At 42.6% G+C, this 22,416-nt stretch overlaps 1 protein-coding gene across 1 annotated transcript in view; it reads right to left on the bottom strand.

The window, feature by feature from the left end:
* LOC121199482 (cadherin-4-like) overlaps positions 1 to 22,211 on the bottom strand; it is a 206,309-nt gene extending 184,098 nt beyond the window's left edge. The window contains exons 1-2 of the mRNA XM_041064214.1: positions 21,998 to 22,211; positions 20,547 to 20,658 (exon numbers count right to left, since the gene is read on the bottom strand). Coding sequence (XP_040920148.1) covers positions 20,547 to 20,658; positions 21,998 to 22,054 — 169 coding nt within the window. The 5' untranslated portion in view covers positions 22,055 to 22,211. The remainder of the gene's footprint in view (positions 1 to 20,546; positions 20,659 to 21,997) is intronic.
* Between the last annotated feature and the right edge of the window lie 205 nt (positions 22,212 to 22,416).

Here is a 22,416-nt window from a genome sequence, read left to right on the forward strand (position 1 = left end):
AGTTGTACAATGAGAGGACATCATAAATTATAATAAAACAGCATGGCAAGACCCACAGCACTGTTATTACCAAATCTGGGGTTATAAAGCACAGAAGTAATTGTGGGTAATGTGTATTTATTACTTACTTACAGACTGCAGGGGGTATGCTTATTTATTATCTCACTGTAAGAGAGGTACATATCTGTGGGATTTGCAGAGAATGTATCCCAGTTATCTACAGACTCTTTACTTGAATCATAGGATCCTGTTAAGTTACCTCTACCCCTTAAACTCCAAATACAGGTGATGAACAGCTCTGTCTCAGTATCCATCCGGTGTTTTTTTCAAGTGAACCTTGGGCCTTCAGGGGCCTCTCATTCACTAAGGCAATTTCCTTCATGTTCAAAGGCTGTAGTCACTCTCCTATGCAGCGTAACTCTTAGTTTGGGTGACTAAGTGTTTATAAGAAACGTCTGCCTGCTCTGCTCTGTCTCCGTGCATGCCTCGGAGAGATGTAGCGCCGCTGTGTTGCGTTGATTTTTTATGCTCTATCTGGGACGCATCTCTTAGTAACATGCCACAGCCTAATGGGATCACAGATGAAGTGATATGATTGGAACAGATGCTTCTAAGTTCACTCGCTACTACTCGAGCTTCCTGTAAAGACCCAGAATAGACTTGAAAGGACAAAAATGCCAAAGGTGACATATTGCTGAGCTGTGAACTGTTACACAAGAAATGTCCATTTGAGTCGCTCATGCTGGAATATCTTCAGAGATTGTGCAAGTCATCTCCAAACAGCTGGATACACAAGGCAACCTGAAGAGATGTTTGAAGCACAAAGTTTGGGTTTGCCAATCACCTTGTCTTAGTATCCTCTTAATCAGAAAGTACTTTTCAAAACTGTAAACAAGAAGGGAATTTGCAATAACAAACAAGCCACTGTAAAACTCTGTTCTCTTTGTATTTTGAGAGAGAAGTTCATGTACCCCCCACCCACTCATCTCCATACAAGAATCAAACCTACAATTTGCCTTGGCTTCAACGCTCAATCCTGACTGGTTACTTTTCCAAACACACCAAATACTCCACTGAGATTAATCTATGTCTAACTGTCTTTATACCAGTCAGGTCCTTAGTGAGTCCAGGCTAGCAGGAAGCAATCAAAAATTCTCTTCATCACACTCAGCACTGATGAAAACCTCCACTTGGATCAACAAGACTGACTGGGAGTTTAGTCTGCAACTTCTGTTACATCTCAAACAGGACATGAAAACTTAGATGTGCCGTTGGGGTGATTAGCGTGGACAGAGTGACTAATTTAACATGTGGTAATACAGGACTGATTGTGACACCTGGGAAAAGGGCTGTGCTGTACACGTTGCCCCTCTCCAATCAGGAAGACATTCCTCTCATCACACAAGTGAAATACAATTCTCCATTATTACCCGCCAGCATCCTAAATGTCAGGCCTGATTTGTAAATGATATGCTACTCCTAATTATGCTGATATTTCCAAGAGCAAAACAAACCTCTCTCCTTCACTCTGTGCCCCCACCCCCCAACCCCAGACACACACCTCTCTCTCTCTCTCTTTTTTCATTCTTTTTATATTTCAAATTATACTGCCTTTTGGGAGAGAGGAGTAATTCCATTAGCACAGAGAGCACTTAAATCTAACATTTAAGAACTCTTCACTGACAGGTGTTCTTTCACATCCTGGGGTACCAATGTCCTGAAGCTTAGAACAGCTGTCTATAAGAATCAGTCACCAACTCAAATCCCCGGACGGGCTGGGAAAATCTAGGTGGTGGAAATGAATGAGTAAAACACACCGCTCCCTAAAGAATCTGAATGAGGCTGTAAAACTTCAAACTGCTCTAACGAAGCTGCCAAATGCTCACCTACTGTACAGCTTACAACATGGCAGCAGAACAGGAACATTTCAGGTGAGAGAGCCTGGAGGTGTGTAATCCCTCCATGCAATAAAACGGATATGCTTTTCGTTCAAAAACTAATCCTGAAATGTTGTATTATGTTTGATTTGTCTGGCACTTTTACATCTTTTCAATGTAATGGGTGTGTTAAAAGTTTGGCCACAGTATCTATTACCCTCCAGTGTCAAAATGTCTCTAGGAGAGATGTATTTAAGTGCTGTGTGATAATAAAGTATTCTGAGGATGTGCAATGGTGATATATGAGTTTACCACAGGGGTTAAGACAGCCTTTGAGCTATGTCAAATGAGTCTTCTGGCTCCAATAGGCAGCACTGGCCCTGAGGGTCAAAGAATAGGTCACACTAAGACATCTCACGGGAGATGAAAGATCGTTTCAACATCTTAACCCACTGGGTATTACTATCATCATTAGAGATGTTTTTCACAACATAGCCTTGGGATAGAATAAATGAGCCTTTAGACAGAATAAATGACTGGTCTGAAGAAGGCCTTACTTTACCACTGTAAGGGCAGAACTCCATGAGTCCCCGGCCTCCATTAGAGGAGACAATGTGATTCTCTTTTGTGGCCTCCCCACGGCCCTCTCTCAGTGTGAGATGAGTTGAGTCTTCAGCTGCAGCCACCAGAGAGAGACACACAGACAGACATACTGACTTCAGCTACTACCATCCCGACATGGAGACTGAATGAAAAAGCTGGCATATTTGAAAGACGCTGCGTCTGGAGAGACGACGCATTAGGGCTCCAGACGGTCTGGAAGAGCAGCGTGGGCTAGTCAGTCCTGATCTGAGAACCCCGACAAAGAGCCAGCCATCGCAGGGCAGACTCAGGCATCCCATTAGCCTTTGAGTCTAAATGTCAGTGTCTCCACTGGCCTAGTTCAGCAGGCTATTCGCCTCTTCCCTCTGAGACCCACAGTGCAAAAATATAAACAGAAGCAAGAAAAATAAGTTAAATGTCATGTGAGACTATGACAATGAAGTACAATCTTTGTCTTATTTAAGCCTCCTGCTGATAATGCAAATTTGTCATTTTTGAGAAAACACTGGCTGATTTGCAAAAACATGATCAAAGTTTAAAGCCTTATTTCACAGCAGACTGAAGAACACGGGTGTACAAGAGAAAAAGACCAAGGTTTTTCATAAACGCTTCTTCAATGTTATTTGTAACGTCCACAGACTCATACAGGCACCGCTGATGCTGAGCCAGAAGCTTTTAGGCAGATTTTGTATATGTTGCATCACACAGACTGTGACAAAGTCTTCTGTGTGATTTGTTTGAGTGTGCTCATACATGTATGTATGAGTTCATGTGCAAGTGAGGGTGTTTTTGTATTTGTGAACTGTGTTCATCTTGGTTGCTGCAGCCTGGGGCCCTGCCCTGAGAGTGGCCCTTGATGCCTGAGTGCTTTGTGTGACATTTCCTGTTAAAGGCCATTGTAAACATAACCATCTCCACCAGGTGTAACAGCACAAATTCTCTACCTTACTCAGTGAAATGATAACCTCACCCTAATCTCTCCTTTACAGATCTCTTTTAACAGCACAAGAAAACCTCTTCCACATTCTTGCCAATTTTCAGGCTAAAGAGTTGAGCAAACTATAGACTCAAGATTTTCAGTCTCTTATTACTTTTCCTGTAAGCTCTATTCTCAGTACTGTTAACTGGTGAATGGCTGTCCAGGCGTTATGCATACTTGAGATTAAATAGACTGCTTAAAGGGGAAAAATCTTTATACTTAGCTTTATGTAAACCTCTGCAAAGCAACCTATTTAAGATAGATGCCACAGTTGGTCTATTAAGGAGCTATAACGATGGAAACAAATGGGCACTGAGGAGGACAGTTTGTGAGCCAACACACAACTGAGGACCAATTTATACACTCTAAACATGGCAACAGAAGCTAACTGGTGCCAAAAGACTCGCACAGCACGCGACTGGCATGCAAAGCACTTGTTCTCTTTCTCTCTGTCTCTGCACTAATTGCATCCGTGCTGTTTTAGCAGGCATAAGTATACTCTCGCCAATTTGTTGGACAATAGAATCGCATTAATGATATCTGCATTGTACCCTCTTCCCCAGTCCTTACTCTGCTCCCGTTCACTGTAACACATTATTACTAGTAGCACACAGTGTGTACATCATCAGTTTAAATTTAACTGTGCCCATTATTATCTTCTGTTTTGTATTTATTACCTTAAATACTCTTCTTATTTCTCTCATATATAAACCTACATACAGTGCCGCAGGATTATGTTCGGAAAAGAAAAGGTAGGAGAAATTAATGAACGATGTTGGCTTGTGTTTTTGCCATGGCAACACATTGCTTGCTGAGTTTCCATCCACATTCAGAAAGGGCAAAAACAGTTGGGAGTCATCTTCCATCCTTGCGCTCAGAGGCCATCCACCACGTTCCGTCTTATCTCATCCTATCCCAGACAGCAATTAGCTAACCCAAGCCACCACAATCTAAATCACATCCAGCATCTCATTCTGGCCATGGTTCACCATCCCATTACACACATTCCATGCAACTAACCTCCTTTTTATAACACACATACCCTCACCCCACACACTCACACACCCCAGATGAGGTGGTCTGGGTTTGAGGCTAACTTATTCACCATCCAATGTGCTCTGCAGTGCATTGTGAAGGTTAAACGTTACCAAAGGGAGTCTGAGTTTGAGAACAACTGGCTATCTCCCATTAAGACACCACTGTGGTTACAGTGGTTTTAGCTTTAGCACAGTTAATGGTAACATTTCCTTTCCATTTTAGCTGTGCTGGAACACAGTTACTATACACACAGTTACAGCGAGGGGGAGTGCAGCATAGGATGCCATTTTCAAAGATATATAGTAAACAGACACAAAACTGACTGTTAGCACTATAAGAGTGCAAATAAAAATCATAAGTATTTCAAATCCATTTTGGAAAAAAGACATTACAGTTCCACTGAGATGTCTTCTAGCTGTTTGTTGTTTGAAAATTTGATTAAGTTGCTGTTAGCAGCTTTAAATAGACTGCATGACTCAAATTAAATACAGAAATACATACATGGAAATTAAATAACAACACTCTCAAGTTCAATTACCCCTTTTAGAACTCAATGGGATATGGAAATAACCACACACATACACATCGTCGTACACAAAAAGAGACAGAGACGAGAGAGAGAGAGAGACAAATGACAAACTGAGACACTTTGAGAATGATAAAAAATGCAGGAAGCTGGTTTAGCAGTGGCTGCGATGTCGCAAGGGAATTCACACAATTGTTGACTTCCATGTAGAGAGAGACAATGAGTTCAGCTTCATTGACTTCTACAGAGGCAGTGAAGCACAGTAATTACCATGGCTCACACAGAGGAGGCGCTACCACCACAAACACTCAGCACTGTGGAGGCAAAGAAACAAACAAACGCACACACACACACACACAAACAGACTGACACACATGTTAACCTTAAGTACATTTTTAACTAATGCACTCAGGCACACAAGGAAAATATACAGTACCAAGGCAGAGATTATTCTTCAGCTCAAGGAGCAGAAGAAGACTAGAGGCAGTTGCAATTGCAAGTGATAGAGGCAGATAAACAATATCACAGAGGTAGGAATGTGCTACGGAAAAGGAACACACAGACCAAGAAGTATGAAAAAATGAGGAATGAGAATCCCCAAACAATCTAATCTGTCCTTGAGTGCCCTCCTACTGCAGCATTGTTCTGTCAGAGTCAGATAAGTTGGGAGGCGCTGCAGTGAGTGAACAGAGGAGAGGAGAGAAAAGAGAAAATCAATGATAAGAGTCTCCACTTGCCACAGTAAAGGACTAAGGTGGGGGGGGCGTGGGGGGCGTGCAGACTAAAGAGGACAAAAGGAATAAAGGAGAGGGGTGTCATGCTGAGAGTCTGACTTGCATGGATCCCGGTGTGGATATAAGCTTTGTTTCATCTCTGCAACAACCATCAACAGTCCAGCATATCATAATGTCACTACACAAGGTCCATTATTGTAAACACTACTTTACTCACCTAAATCTTTAAACCACGCATTTCTAAGGCGATGTTTCTCTGTGTCCAAGTCATATGTGACAGAGACAGAAAAGAAAACCCACTCCAAGTCCAAGATAAGAAAATCCCTTTTCCCCCAATGATGAGATGAGAATAGTTTATGCCTAATGTGCAGACATCGCATCAGATAGGTGTAATATATACAACCTTTTTGTCTTCCATCTCAGGTCACCCATCCAGGGCCTGTTTAATTCATTAAACGCTATCTTAAGTGGCTGAACTGATGGACTTCCATTATTCAAAAAGTTTCAGAGCAAGTCCTCCAGTACAATTACCTCTGAGCACTGGTATCTAAATTAAAGTTAAATATTTAGAAAATCTTTGCAAAGCTGCTGGAGGGATGGGACTGGATGTTTTATGTGTTCATTTCCAAGATAAATCTAACTGCAAACAGATGAAGAAGAAAATAATTTGCCATGAGTCTGTTCCGAATTTCCTGAGCGCCGTAGTGTTCTCTGTCCAAACATTCAGTGGTTAGGAAGGAAAGAATGCCTGTTCATGTTCATGTTCATGTTCAAAATCTGACACACACACTGACATACAGTCTACGCATTAAGATTTGATGGTCGTTTTACAACTAGACAGAGACTCCTTTCACCATTTCAGGATAAAATATGAAGGTGATCCAAGCATTTGGATACAACGGTCACAGTATCAGTCAAGGAGACCATGCTCACGCTGGCTGAACCAGCTCGTAAAAGGGGCCGGCTCTATTACTGGGTAGAGTCTAAAAGCTCTAGTCATAGAGGTAGTGAAAAAAGATGCTGGCAAAACTGATGGGAAACCAATGAGACAATCACCCATTGATTCATTCCATCAATAATGCTAATTGCCAACCAGCTCTTTACTTTAGTCAGCTGGGAGGTTGTTGATAGCCTTACACTGCCAGTTCACATATTTAGCTTTGCTCATGGTGGTCTGATAAGGCTCAGGCTTTTTTGCATTGTTTTGCAGCCCAAAACTACTCTGCAGATGGTGAGGATAGATTTTATCTCAACTGTGGATGACTGACAAGGGCTCTCCTTAACAGAAACATCAACATGAATACTTCCTGTACCTGACTGGACAAATGCCCAAGTTGCTGACCTGAACAGATGTTTTGCTTCAGCTTTTTTAAACTGGAAAAACAGCAAGGTGGGAAGACCAAGTTCACTTAAAATACAGCATTTCTCATTGTTGTCATCATCTAAGCCACTCACCGAAGCTTGCTCACCAATCTGGCTGCTGCTGCCAGGCTTCATTAATTATCAGAGGACGTTTCCCAGACGAAATTTCTCATCCTAAAGAGACGTAGAGATTTAGACTAGCTTGATGAGGCTAGATTGTTGGGATCTCTTGCTCTCTTTCTCTCTTTGCACACTGAGCTACACACATCTATACATTTATCCATCTATCTTAAACCTAGTCTCACACAAATACAGTGCACACATACAGAGGGTGTTCTGTTAAACCGAAGGAGTTTCTTTGTTTTTTGGCACAGATTAGTGCTTCAGCTGTGAGGAAAGGACAGCCCAATTTGTCAAGAGAGTGCATGGAGCTAATCACATCAAAGGAACTGCTACCCAGGCTAATATCAGCCCACAAGCAGGACACCTCATTCATTAGTCTGCATCTGCAGGACAAATCACTTCTATGCAGACATACAAACGCAACACACGGAGGCAAGATCATGCCTAATAACTTGCAGCGGGCTATTGGCGCGAGATAAACAACGCTGAAAATATTTGATGTGATGAATTCAATGTGACATCGTATTTGACTTTGTGAATTGTTTTCTGTTCAATGGCTCACACCGTAAATCTCTACATGGTAAAGCACTGCTGCAGTGCACACTGCAGCAATCATGTGTATGCAAATGTGTGTGTGTGTGTGTGTGCTTCAAAGAAAAATGGCTTTTTCTCTATGGCACAGTTCCATTTAGAGCGCCTTTGCCTCTCCTCTGCTTGAGTGGAAATATGGATCAAATGGATGAAAGATGTTTCTGCCTCTTCTCTATAAGAAGGAGCACACATCTATGAAGAATATTCTACCTTCTTAGCTATAACAGAACAGAGTTGTGCCCTTCAATGCGGTATCATTTGTCTCCATTTTTTCTGTCCAGTGGGTATCACATCCGACTCAGCATTTTAACACACCCTCCTCTGAGAAAACAAGCCCTCCCCCTAGGGCTTTTCTGGCCAGAGACGAGATTACAGTTAAGGCAGGACCACAGCTATTTAAACTCCTGGACCAAAATGTTGCCAGTTGCTGGTTGGGAACCAAAACCACTAAGATGCTTATTTACTTAACAGAGTCATTATACTACAGCATGTCTGCCACAAGTACTTCATAGTCAAAGCAAGCATTATCCAGCAAGACGTTACAGACAAGTCTTTTATTTCGAAAAGCTCGTATCTTTACCAGTGCTGTCAATTATAAGGTAATCTTGAAAATGCTTTTAACTAAACTCACAAAGAACATGGCTGACGTGTGTATGTACAGTGTTTACATTGTTATATACCTAACAAGGTGGTCATCAGTAACAAGGATGAGATTATGTAAAGTTATATAAAGCCTCTGCGACTGGCAGCTAATTCAAGCTCATACATGTTGCCTGTCACATGGCTGAGACGGTGTTATTACGCTCTGCTTCTGTTCCATGAATCCTTTTCATCATCGATACTGACAATGTTGTTGTTGTGAGGTAGTGTAGCATGATGAGGCCAAGCCTTTTATCACCATCCCACTGAGTATCTTTATTCCGCTTTTCTTTTTCATTTTCTTCTGTTCTTCTCATTCAGCAGAAGAGAAAACTTTCTCAAGTTCAGTCTTCACCAACCGGCACCTCCGATTTCACACACACGTGCACCTGCGTCCGTTTGCAGACAAAGAGACATACACACACTGTGGTGCATAAAGAAACAAACAAAGAATAGATCCCTGATTCCAAACCTATTTTCTTAAAACACAACAGGAACTGTCAAACTGCTGTCGCTAAACTTTGTGATTTACCAAACTATGAATAATTTGTGCATAAATTAAGTGAAGGGATAATGAGAAATGCCACGCTTCTGTGATGAGAGGAAATGGAACGCAGCAGTGGCCAATCAGCTCATGAAGATTGGAAATAGAATCAACAACCTCACCTGACATAAGAAACATGCAGGGATGAAAAACCTGACTGGAGAGTCAATCAGCTTTCATGGCTCTGGTGTCTGACCAGCTGTAAATTAAGGGGCAGGGACTTCTGTGTGGACATGGGGAGATGGGCCGCTGAAGATAAAATGCACTGGCTCCATCTCTCCCAGCTGGGGGGGGATTCTGTTTCTCTGTTCTCTCCCGAGCTTTGAAGCTCTAATGCCTCTGATCCGTCATCTATCTCCTGCCTCCCATGCTGTCCAGAGCGCCTCTGCTCATGAACAGGACGATGTGACAGCACTGCAGCCAACGCACAGTGGGAAAGGTGGCTGAGTTTGTCTTTAACAGGCAGACTATACTAATGTATATTCATTAAAGAACTGGGCTCTGATGGAACGGTTAAATATTATCTCTTTGCTGTGCAAGGCCTGTCATTTTGCCCAGATTACCCCTGCCACAGACATCTAAAGGGCATGCATTTATCACCAACGGAAATCAAAAGTTTCACAGCAGAGCGTGCTGATGTTTTCTTACACGGTGCCTTTTCATTTACCGCTGGGCACTGCAAACAGTCTGACAAATACTTCATCATGTGGAAGGCACTGGCCACAAGCAAGAAGCTGAGGGATCAACACGGCTGACAGTTCAGTGAATCCAGGGTTTGTTAGGTGCTGGTGGTCAGTCAGCAGCGATTCTGAAATGCACTCGTGAAGACACCCTGACAATATCACAATAATCTCCTTCTGCTCCCACGCCCTGTCTCTGTCTCCAAATCTCCCCCCCCCCACAGCCCGGGGGTGTCTGCCTGGGAGGCACGTCAGCACGTATCTCCCTACAGTCTGTCTCTCTGCTACTGTGGCAAATCAATTCTTAATAAACCATCTGAAGGCTTCCTCTGCTATACCTTTCATTTCCCCTCCTCAAAGCTGCAGGGCAAATTAGCCTGCCAAGAGGATGAGAGGGAGCAAGCAGCAGAAGAAAGCAACAGAGGAGGGGATAAAAAAAAAACGACCCAACACCTACAATTAAATTAACAAATCACTGTTGTTAATTAATCTGGGAATTTCAAGTAGAACTGTGGGTTTGAGACGTGACTGACATGGCTAGCGCTCACTGCCTCTGCTTTTGTTAGTGCTGCTGGGGTGGGGAAGTAGAGAGAGGTAAAGGAGGAGAGGAAAGGCAGATGAAAGCTTAATAAAAACTCTCCGCAGAGCTCCCTGAGCAGAATAGCGAGGCTGTTACCCCTACTCCTCCTCCCCTCCTTTCTTTGGTTTCCTCTTCCTCCTACTCTCTTATATCCTTGTCATTCCTCCCTTACTTAGTTTTCTCCCCTCCCACTCCAGCAATCCCTATCCCTCGACTATTCCCCCTTATCCACTCTCTGCCCCTCTTTCCTTCCTCTCTTTCGCTGGTTCTGAAACCTATGTTTGCTAATGAGGTGTGGGATTGACAGCTGGATTACACCATCGCTTTGTAATCTCATCATTTCTGTGTCTGGGATAATCACCCCCCCAGACCAGGACCTTGCCTCCTGCCTCTAGGGACATTCAACAATGTATATATGTGCTGGCGTGTGTGTGTGTGTGTGTGTGTGTGTGTGCATGTATAAAATCACAAGTATATAATATTCAATTGTGTGTTACTAACCTTTCCCGAAGCCCAGTTCATAGGAGGGCAATAAAACATTCATTATCTCCACTGTACACTGAGGCCAACAACATGCCAATCATCATACCAGACCACCAACACTCTGCTGCATAGTTCACAAACCACTGAATGCTATAGAGTGAACCCATCTTTCTGTCCATCCAAGTCCTGGCTTAGAGCAGAGAAAGAAGTCCATCTGCCTGCTTGCAGACCTGTCTCCAGCTCCTCATCCTCTTTTACCTCACAGATGAGCAAACAGTGTCTTCTCTTCTGAGTGCGGCTGCTCCTCTAGCCCTTCTCCTCCTCCTCAGTCTCTCCTCCCTCCCCTTCCCTTCTCCCCCCCTCCACTCCCTCACAGGAGCTTGTTCCCTCCGCGGCCACAGGATTCACTTTGTTTTTGATCATTCTCAGACTCAGAGCAAGACAACTTATCTGCTTCTCTACATTCTCCCAGGCCCCAAGGAGGAAAGCAGGGCCTTTTATTACCCTCGCTCTTTGCCTCTTCCTCTGATGTGCTGAAAAAGACAACAGACAGATAGGGAGAGGGAGAAGAAAGGGATTCTGACCAGTATGCTTTCAAAAGCGTGTTGGTCCCAAGGCTTCAAATGGCTGGCTCACTAGCCTACATTTAGTCATGGAATTTGACCAATAGTATTACAAGGCCTTTTTTAGCCAGACACAGACAGACAGACGGACGGACGGACGGACGGACGGACGGAGAAAATACAGTTCCCCATGGCCATCATCCACTGTATTTTAGAAGAAGTGTGCAGCACTCATATTGAAATGAACAAAAGGTTATGTTATGAATGTTCTGTATGTCCTTTGATTCCTTAGATTCTGAGAAAAATGCACTCAAAACATCAAGGTTCATAGTTGAATGAACCAATAAATTACACTTCACTTTCAGATTGTATAAAAAATGTGTATCTTGGTAATCAAGTGAACAAAATAACTGACATTTTTAGACATCAAAGGGAAATGGTCCTTATATAATGCAGTTCAACACTATGTTTGAAATGGTTACACTGCAGTGGCCACTGCAGCAAAAATCCAAAACAGACTCAACACAGCACCGTGGGTCGCACTGTAACCCTAATTTTAACCATCACTATTTCACCAGTTTTTAAATACATGCATTCACTGCCTGGTAGAGTGCAACTGTTTTACTGAGTAACTGAACATGCATAAGTTATTAGACCTCCATGACCGTTTCCACAGCTACAATGATGTGTTTATGATACATTTTTTATTTCAATGTAAAAGAGCTGCACCAGTACATCACACCATAAAATGTGATTTCTTTTGAACAAACTTCCTCCCATACCTCTGCCCACACTGTGATGTCATGCCGACATCTATCAATAAGTGAAATAAATGACTGAGACCATAACAAACAGGCAGCATTGATTTCTGGGGATAAAAAAAGTGTTTTAGTTAAGCTGTGACTGCTTTGTTGTAACTGTGTTTTGAAAATTCATGTACATAGGGTATAATTCTACAACACCAGCCTCCTTTAATGACAGTGACGCAGATTCAACAGTCTTGTAAAATGGATTTCCTCCAATATTCAAACAGTCTCCTCTTCCTGCAAAGAGCAATGTGTCTTCATCCCTTCACCCTGTAACCTGTTCTTCTAAACAGTTTCTCGTTTCTTCACTGGCATTACAGTAAGGACTCTTAACATAGCATACTGCTGAAATAATTACTCAATTAATTATTAGTCAGCCAACAGAAAATTAACAGTAACATTTTTGACAATCAGTTCATCTTTTGCACAAAATATCAAGCAAAATACACTTAAATGTGAAGATTTGTTGCTTTTCTCTATTTTACATTTTTATTGTTTATAAATGTAATATTTTTTGTTTTTGGTTATTGTTTGAAGACAGTTTGGGGTCACAAAACGTGATGGTAATGTTTGTGGCACTTTAAAGATTAATTTGTTTATGGGGAAAAATATAGACTCTATATAGATTCTTGGATTAAAAGAAGTTGTACATCCAGTGAATCAAGAAAAAAGAAAAAAAACCAAAAAAAACCAAAACAAGCTATGATCTTGAAGGTTTCCACTTAATTTCTGCACCAAACAAACCTGCCAAAGTGTCCTTGAGCAACAAATCAACATTCAGCAGCAGCCTCAAAGGAAAGGAGTGCCTAACTAGCCAGCTAACTCTTCCTCAAACCACAGTGAGACACAACGATCCCCCCTTTGGGGAAAATCAATAAAGTCTGTCAAAAAAGCCAATATCTATCTTGACATGGATCATCAGACACTGTTTGCAAAGACCAGAGCTCCTCTGGAAGCTCCTTTGTTAGGCCCTTATTAGCTTTTAGCTTGTTGAATAGCGTAGGCCCGGACACCATGGGACTCATCATTGTCTTCTGATTAATTAACATTACTGGTACTCTGTTTGTCGACCCCCAACTCCTCTATGCCTTTCTCCCTCTGTCCCCTGTGTTCCTGCATGGCTTCCTTGTTCAGAGGCAATGATTCGACTATGTGCTGAACTTAAGAACTTAATGGGGAACATTCACAGGGAGTTCAGGACACAATTAGTGATTACCAGACAGCCATGTCTTCTGAGGGCTTCCATCCTTCGTTTCATCCTCCCTTAACAAAGACGAGGGATCTTCAAGCAAAGGGAATAGCATATGAGGCTGTAATGCTCATGGATTTGTCCTGCCCACATTCTCAGAAAGATCATACACTTCTGCTGGTTGATAAGAAAAGTGTGAGAAATGGACAGAAGTCTCTTTAATTAACAATAACGATCTGATCTCACTTTGGGGAAACTAGGCAGGGTGGAGAGATAATAGAGGGCTGAGTTAGAGGTGAAAACACTGAACCATTTTTCATATTCGTTTTTATATCACTGGCACGAGGAGTTTTCATAACAATGGCTGTAAATGAGCTTTTAGTCCAGTTCTCTTTAATTATGTTTTGTTACAAGAAACTGCAGTTAAAGATTCTTGAGGAAAAGAGCAGAATTCTCCAAACTGAGCTCATGTATTTTTAATTTGCCCAGTGCTTAAACACTAATGGAAACCGAGAGCTGAAATAGCGCGACAAAAGAATCTTCAACTGCAAAATGGTGTCACCCATGACTCTCCGACTAACTGCTGCTTGCCTTTATCACAGCACGCCAGCAAAATAAAAAGGGATGGAGTCCTGATAGCTGAATCATCACTTTATTGGTTACCTTCACAGTGGCTTCATTTCTAACTGAATCAATTAGGCTGTAATTAAAATGCTGCCATAGACAAAGTGGAGGAGTTTGGAGTGAGTGGGCAGGAACAGGACACCACAGTGTTTGGGCCCAGGCCCAAACTATGCTGGAGCGGTGGGCGGTCTGGAGGGGGAAATCTGGATCCAATTTGTACTAGAGTGCCATAATGGGTTTCTGTGTTTCTCTGCGTATGCATGTGTGTGTGTGTTTGCATGAGTGTGCAATAACAATAGCAGAACTATATATGATAACGTGCTAGCTGCTTTAGGGTAAAGAGCCTTATCTCATACTTCCTCTTCTACTCTGTTGAGAGGAAAGTGTCTCTCTCCCTCCACTCCACCCTCTATTTCACCCTCCTTCTGACAGTAGCCTAGCTGAAGGACATGGTCAGTGTGACTCTCAAGCAAAGAGAAAACAGCCTTGTAGGCTTATCGTTATCCTGCTGGTGTAATCGCTGTCCACCACATCCCAGCAAAAGAACAGCCCTGTGAGCGCCTTGCATCGCTCTTGCTCCTCATGACAAACTATTTTACCAAAGACAGCAGGGACACCTTACAACAGCCGCCGTACAGTCTTAATCTGACACCACCAACAAAAAGAAAAAAAAAATTGTGCATGTGTGTATGAAAGAGAGAGCAGGACGGAGAGGGAGAGAGAGAGAGAGCTAGTAGTGTCCCCTTGTCATCTTACAGCCTTCACAGCCCATACAGACCATCTGTGCATTAAAGAGCTGGTGTCCAAGCAAAGTATTTAAACGGGTTTAATGTCTTCAGGAGGGCCATAACCTTGGTCCTGTAGGACCCCAGAAGGCCCATCATACCAAGGCAGGAGGTCTTTTAATGTACCAAGCAGATGACAAGGATGCAGAGTTCACACACACACACCACAGGGTAACTCAATCTGCAGGAAGTCACCCCCGTTTTTTCATCCACATTCCTCTACCCTCCCTCCCTGTCTCCTTTGTCCCTCCTCTCAAAACAAAGGGAGAAGATGTCAAAAATCTCATTAAAAAATAATGGCCTCCACCTGCTTTCTTTCTTTTCTCATTCTCTCCTGCTTGCCTTTCTAATGACCAGCTTGGAAAAACCTGGAGGACAGGACACCTACTATGCACAGAGCACGGGACAACTACCTCAGCGCACGCAGCACCTTTAAACACAAAACGCACACACCAAGCGCACAAAAGCACATAAGTGTTCCACAGCATGGGTTCCCAAGCCTAACAGTATTAATCAAAAGGAACTCCTGCAGGTGTAACGCCTGCCCCCCTTGCTTATCTCATAAACCACTCATGTCTAGACCTTAACAGGGAAAGAAATGCTCAACCATGTGGTTAAATCATCTATATGAGCCTCTCTGGAAAATCCACACACAATTCTTTAAAACTAGTGGACACATACATCAGGCCTGAGGTTACACATTAAGTAAATATGTGTCAACTGGCTATTTGTAACAGCTCCCTGGGGTCAGATTAGCCTTTGGGCTGAAGACCATAAACCAGCACCTCAGTATGTCTGTGGCGTCTTCACCGCTTCACAAGACATCCAACAAATGTCAGCCTCATGCGCTTCTGTAATTAATAACCATGGCAAAAGGATGTGTCTACGCCTGTCTCCGTGACTGAATATCCATACAAAAATTAGCCATAAACCATGTAATGGTTCAAACAGATGGTGAAAAGAGAATAAGGATTTGTGTTGTTATTTTGCATTATAACAGAGATTAGATTGTTACATGAGAGGGGCTTGCACAGACAAACACGAATGTTTCAAAAACAACGAGAGCATCAGAGAAAGATAGGACTTCGCAAAAGATTAGAATAAACTAAGATACCATGATCCAAAACTAATAAAGACAGAGCAAAAACAATAAGAGTGATTTAGGCTGAAACAGAAAGGAAACAATGGAGTCTATATTCCAACAATGTCTAATCTCCATGAGGACGCCTGTCTGCTATCAACCCAGATAACGCTGCAGGCTGTGTGTCATGAGATTTGGGGCAAAAGGTAAACAGGAAATCAAAACAATCTAATTCTGTTTGAGGGTGAAGGGGAAGAGAAAATTGATGTATTGTCCATCCCTACAGAGTATGTGAAAAGAAATGGCATCTTTTATTCAGGCCCCTTTGAGTCACTCCTTCGAAGCGGACCTCTGTCCCTACATCACCATGACTGAAATGAGTGTGTGTCAGCTCTGATTTTGGGGAGAAGGGAAGGTAATTTTACCCTCATTCTTCTTATTATTACCAAAGGCAGGGGATGGTGTAAGGTTATTTGCGATATTGAGCCTTTTTTTTTTTTCATATGAAAATAGTTACGTGCATTAAACTAGGAGTGAAACTGATACTTACCGTACATATCAACTTCCAAGCTTCAAGTTGTTCAAAATGATGTTCAGAATTCAAACCCTACAGCAAAATAACAGCCCGGCTATTGGATTTTGAAAAATCACCTAAAGCCTCACAGGAAAGCTTCACCAACCAAGGCAAGTGAGACTCATCACCCGGGGGCCTTCTGGGTGCCCGCTGGAAGAGATTTTTGGAAATATTATCCTGGAGAAAATTACAGCTCTGAACAGTTTGTTTTATTCAGAATGCAAAGCTCTCTCATCCATTTCTCCTAGTTTCTGGTTATCCTCGAAGTGAGCAACAGCCAGCATATGCCAGAATATGCTATGAATGTGACAGAAACATGGTTGCACTGAAGAGAGAAAGAAGGCATCTGGGTCAGAGATGCACAGCATAGATTAAAATGCCATCAACTGCATGGTGAATCTCTACTGAATGGCAGCATATAAAGACATTGCAACACAATATGTGTGTAGAGGTGATAGAGCGCTTACGGTGCATCAGAAATTATATGTACAATAGCAGTCCAGAGCATGGCCGAGACACTTAAGGACAGATATGGTCACCTTAATACAGACATTCAGGCCATTCATTGTGGCTGATGAGTTACTTGAGGGAAATAATTTTCAAAATGGAGCCAATCATCAGTGGAGTTTCTAAAAAACAAAGTGATGACTGCAGAGAAAATCTCCATTTCCCTCTGAGAAGCTACACTGTGGATGTCAGCATCCTTATAGCTCAAGTACTGACATGTCCAAAAAAAGCACATACACACATCAGACTTTATCAAATCTGTCTTTCAGTCGCCCTTACCTCTCTCTCTCTCTCTCTCTCACACACACACACACACACACACACACACACACACACACACACACAGACAAACACAACCACAGTCACACATACAGAAAGTGAGGGCTGCCCAAAACCACCAGTAACCCAAACAAAGTCCAAGGTCAGCAGAGTGGGCTCACTGAGCTGAAACCACCATCCCTGGCTTTCATTACCAGGAACAGAATCAGTGGAGGGATGCAGGGACACGTGGGATGAGGTTACGTTTGCTGGCTCTGTTTATCCGTGTGAATCTGGCCAGGGCCCAACTCATACTCTCTCATCTGTGGGATACAAAACACTCCAAACATCATGACAGCATCTATTGTTGGTCCAAATATCAAACCTTCAAATTATTTTCACAACCCTCTGTATTTTTTTTCTACATGGCTGACACGTACGCTGAATGAACAGGAACTCTGTTATACTGATTTCACAACAGAGAAAACTGTTTTTTTGTATGTGTGTGAGAGAGAGTGTGTGTGTGTGTGTGTGTGCATTGATCATTCAGTGTGTAACGATAACCAGGCCCGGCGGAGCTTGACCTCTAATGGTGCCCTGAGTGTGTGAGTGGCGAAGAAGCTGTCATAGCTCTAATGAAACCCCGGCATAAAAGACAGCAGGCGTCTTCAGCTATGAGCATATCAGACATACATGTATGCACACACATACACACACACACACAAACAAGATGAATGAGACCCCCCACCCCTTAAACCCATTATCTCACCTCTTGAAACCCTGCTGTTTATTTATTTATTCATTTATTTTTTGGCAAATTTAAAATAGTAACTAATTTGCTGCTAAGAAAACACATCTTTTCTGTTAAATCTCAGCCAACATCATCAATATGCAATACTCTAAGATATATATGTCAAATTTTAAAATAATCAAAAGTCCTACTTACAGTCTCGCCTCATAACATACCAGCAAAAACTACGTAGTGTCCTATTTCTGTGTGTGTTTTAGCCATTAACTTTGGCAACTGGTAGGGGTTTTCCAGATAAATACAGAGCGAATCAATTCACTCAGCAGGAACAATGCAGTGTGCAGAATTTGTATTTAATGTTTATCAATTATCAATGAAAGGCCTCAGTTGGCCAAAACACCCAGAATTTTTAGGAAGCGATCTAAATGAGCATAACAGGTGATTAAAGGAGGATTAATCAAAAATAAAGTTGTGGAAAACTGGAGATGGTTGATGATAAGGCTGAAAATGAAAATGACTAACGAATACAATGCAACATGAAAAGCTGTATTTCAGCATTGGCATTGTTCTCAGCTTGACTTTGTCATCACATTTGCCGTGGTGGTTTCAATAACTACACTAGGCTTTTACATTTCAGGCAATTTGTTATCACAGAGTGACTCAAAATAATAAAATGTGAAATGTAACGCCCTCCTCCCGCTTGCTAACCTCCTGTCTAGACCCAGGCATCCTACCCATCATGGCCAAGGTCCTAGTTCTGTCCTTCCCATTATTCCCCCGGTGGCTAACATGAATATATATATGTTTGTGTGTGTGCGTGTATGTGTGTGCGTGAGTGGGTCTGTGCATGAGTGGGTGTCATTACTCCTGCCCCCATCTGACGGTTTTGGGTTAAACAATGTTATTATTAAAGCCTTTCCAGAGTCGCTTCCTGCCTCCCTCCAGTGACACCCTTACCAACTATAAATCAACTGCCTGAGCGCTGTAAGTCACATACGATGTTTGTGTGTGTGTGTGTGTGTGTGTGCCTGGCCACTGCAGCTGTGCTCTCAGACGCACAAGAAGACGACACTGCAGCTGTGAGTGTGTCACGGCAAAGATGAGCACCTTACTTTAACAGGATCTCTTCAAACGACACAGAGGGGGAAAATGATGAATGTTAAAATGAAGCATATTCTTCGGATGAGATTTAGGAGAATGCTGTAGATGAATTAAATCTGCAGGTTTTCTGAGTGGAAACTATCATGGTTCATTTGGTCTGATAACAAAGCAATGTTGGAAGCTGACTTTAGTGTGGCTTATGTTAAGAAAAAAAACTAAGTGTGCAGTAAAATCACACTGAAGCATCTATTGTAAGTGAACTGTTAGTAAATTCAATTGCTAATAGTTAAAAAACAACCCTGTTAGACCACTAAAGATTAGTTTATGTTAGAATGGAGACACAGAGATAATTTCATCTCCCTCAGACCAAACCAGATAAATAATGCTCTCTGAAATAAAAGGCTCCTGTGCAGCAGTGATGGCTCATTCTGTGATTGTTTGTGATTGTGTTGACACCCCCTGCTGGGCTGAAGACATCACTACCACACGGAGAACACGCTCACTACCAGCGACAATGTCCCATATCCAATCTCACTTCCAGCCAGGCTACAATTTACTCAAGTTTATGAGTTCACACTAAAATCAAGCTGATACCTTTCTTCAGACTTATATCAATCCAGCAAAGGAAAAACACAAATGTATACACAGGAAATAACACAAAAAATAATACACGGCACCCTACTTTACTGTACATTCTTATTCTAAAATGCCTGTGTGTGCATGTGGGCCTGTGTGTACTCACACGCTCAACAGAGAGTGAGTCTAGACAGCTGTATCCCCGCCAGGTCTCTCACGGCTAAGGAGAGTGAGAAATGTATACTGTGCAGCTGCCGAAGACACAGTCGACCCACAAAAGAGCTATTGTGCGCCCACAGCAAAACAATACAGCTTAGCTGAGCTATGAGAAAAAAAAACCATTGGGATCAATAGAGAATTGCAATTAGCCCACATTGGCAGGAGCAGTGCCAGATTAGACACAGGATGTCGATTCCATTTCCTGCACTATCGGGCCCTCAAACTTGGTTGGCTCACTGTGTAATTGAAGTAACACACATAAAACGGGATAAGATGTTTTTGTGTGAATGTGAGGGTATGCAAAATTATAGTAAAAAAGAGAGTGATGATAATGATAACGCTGAAGAGGTTGAGCAATGTCAGAAATCAAACATAAACTTTAGCTGATGGAGTGCAGCAAGCAGCATGTGTTGCATCCATGTACTTTTTTGCTTAAAATTTTTCAAAACAGCTTTGTGTGATACTTTGTCTGAAGCCCTGAGGTATTAAAACACCAGGCTACAACAGCAGACCAACATACTGACTTCACAGCACTGAGCTGCTCCTGATCAGGTCATATGACTGAGCATAGTCTTTTAATTTTTCAGTTCTGCATCAATTATCCATTTGCGTGAGTGCGACTTCAATAATCTGAAAACTACACTGAAAGAAAACACATCACCGTGCATACTTCCTTTCACTGGCCTTAGCGCAGACAGGGAGCTCTTTTTACTGTCACTGTATATTTCTTAAGAAAATGTAAACGAAAGGTCTCACCTTTTAGTATGCGCTGGCCTTGCAGTACATCCCTTGAAATCAGCACAGAGTAGAAGCTTTGTGAGAAGCCAGGTCGGCAGGGACCTTTGGAAGCATGCTCCCCGTTATTCCTCTGGAAGGGAGAGAATACAATGTAAGACATCGATAAACATGGATTCCATTGATTTCTTGCTTCTCTTTGGCCCTGATCGTTGGAGAGAAGCAGCATACAGTGCCGCAGTTAGCAGAAATATATTCAACAAGTTTATTAACTATATGCCCCTGTGTGAGCACATTGCTAATGTTAATACTCACACGCTCCAATGTCAGTGACAAATTGTGCTGTGTAACTCCCTCCATAAAGGAAACCAGATGAAATGAGGAAAATGTTTAGGTATTGTGTTCAGGGTTAAGTGAGACACACAGTTGGCACAAACAAAAAAAAAAAGAAAACTGCGTGAGCGCAGCAGAATTTCCTCACTCCTGACTGTGGATCTTACACTGGCAGAGGGATCCAGAAAACTAAGGAGGAACTCATCAGTGCATGTGTTAGTGTGTACAATACTCAAATACTCGGCAAAAGAAAGAGAACTTTGCATCCAACCTTTTGTTCTAGCTGTTGGTTAAATTGATCTGACCCACTACAGCCACACAAGTAAATGTGCCTACACACACACACACACACACGCACTCACACACTGCCAAGGCAGGCTAGAGTCTGAATGAAAAGAAGGCATAAGGCACTAGTTTCTCTCCTCCTGGGAGAGAATAACGCTGGGGTAAAATATCGTTATGTCATTTTCCAGCACTTACATGAAAGCGATGTTTTAGTCACAAAGGCGGCACAGAGGTGGATTTAAGAGACCTATTTAGTTCGCTGTTAGAAGTAACCCACCGGCGCCGACTTAATTCGGCTTTTATTGATTAAATGACGAGGGGGAGAAAAAAAAGGGAAAAAAAACACCTTCCAACCTCTAAGTTTAACTTATTGCAGGCTTTTGCTTTTTTTGGGGTCATGGAAGTCGTATAAAGGAATGTTCTGCTAAAATAAGCGGGATGACAAATTTAGTTTGAAAAGGAATAAAGGCATCAACCTTGGCGATTAAATTGTGCAGTAATTTTAACTTGAGTAGGACATCGCAGCCCAGTGATGGACCCGCAGCGATCCAGAGAAAAAAAAAACTCCGATCAGGATCTGAGAGGACAGCACCGGATCGTTAACTCTTAATTTTCATTTTATTTTTTTTCCCTCTCACACACATTTAAATTCATTAGGGGACCAATTAGCGTACTTGCAGGGAAATAACGACCGGCGCTGCGCTGCAGCAGCACCACACTGAACTGGCACTGGACTCCAGCCGACTACATGACTTTATTCTTTGAAACCCTGCACCTCTGAGACGCCGCATCTCGTAGTCTCCCAACTCCTCTCCACACACATAACAAGCTGTACTAAAAATGAGAAATCTCACCCGGAATGTGTTAAGAAGAAGGGCTGCTGTCAGGACCAGAGCGAAGTCAGTTCTCATCGTGGCGAGCAAAGCGAGTCGGGGCTGCCTGGACGAGGAACCAGAAAAGAGGGTCGATTCCTAAATTCTTCTCCAATAATTGTTTAATTTCCCGGTCTTGTCGGTCAGACTGTTAGTTCCGTCCTTCCTTGCGCTCCGCGAGTGTACTGCAGTTCTGTCCCGAGTTTCCCCGGCTCTCTCATCTGCAGGTGAGCGCTCCGCTCAGCACCAAGGCGCAGCCAGCGTCACTCTCCAACCCCTCCTATCAACCGGTGCAGGAAAACTCCCCACACGCACTTAAAGAAACACTCGTTGGAGCTTCGGATCAAACAGCCACGCCGCTGACATCTCTCCGAGGATCCCGATATTTCAGTCCTCTCTCC

The sequence above is a fragment of the Toxotes jaculatrix genome, chromosome 2 (assembly GCF_017976425.1).
Source record: "Toxotes jaculatrix isolate fToxJac2 chromosome 2, fToxJac2.pri, whole genome shotgun sequence".
In the NCBI taxonomy this organism is placed as follows: Eukaryota; Metazoa; Chordata; class Actinopteri; family Toxotidae; genus Toxotes; species Toxotes jaculatrix.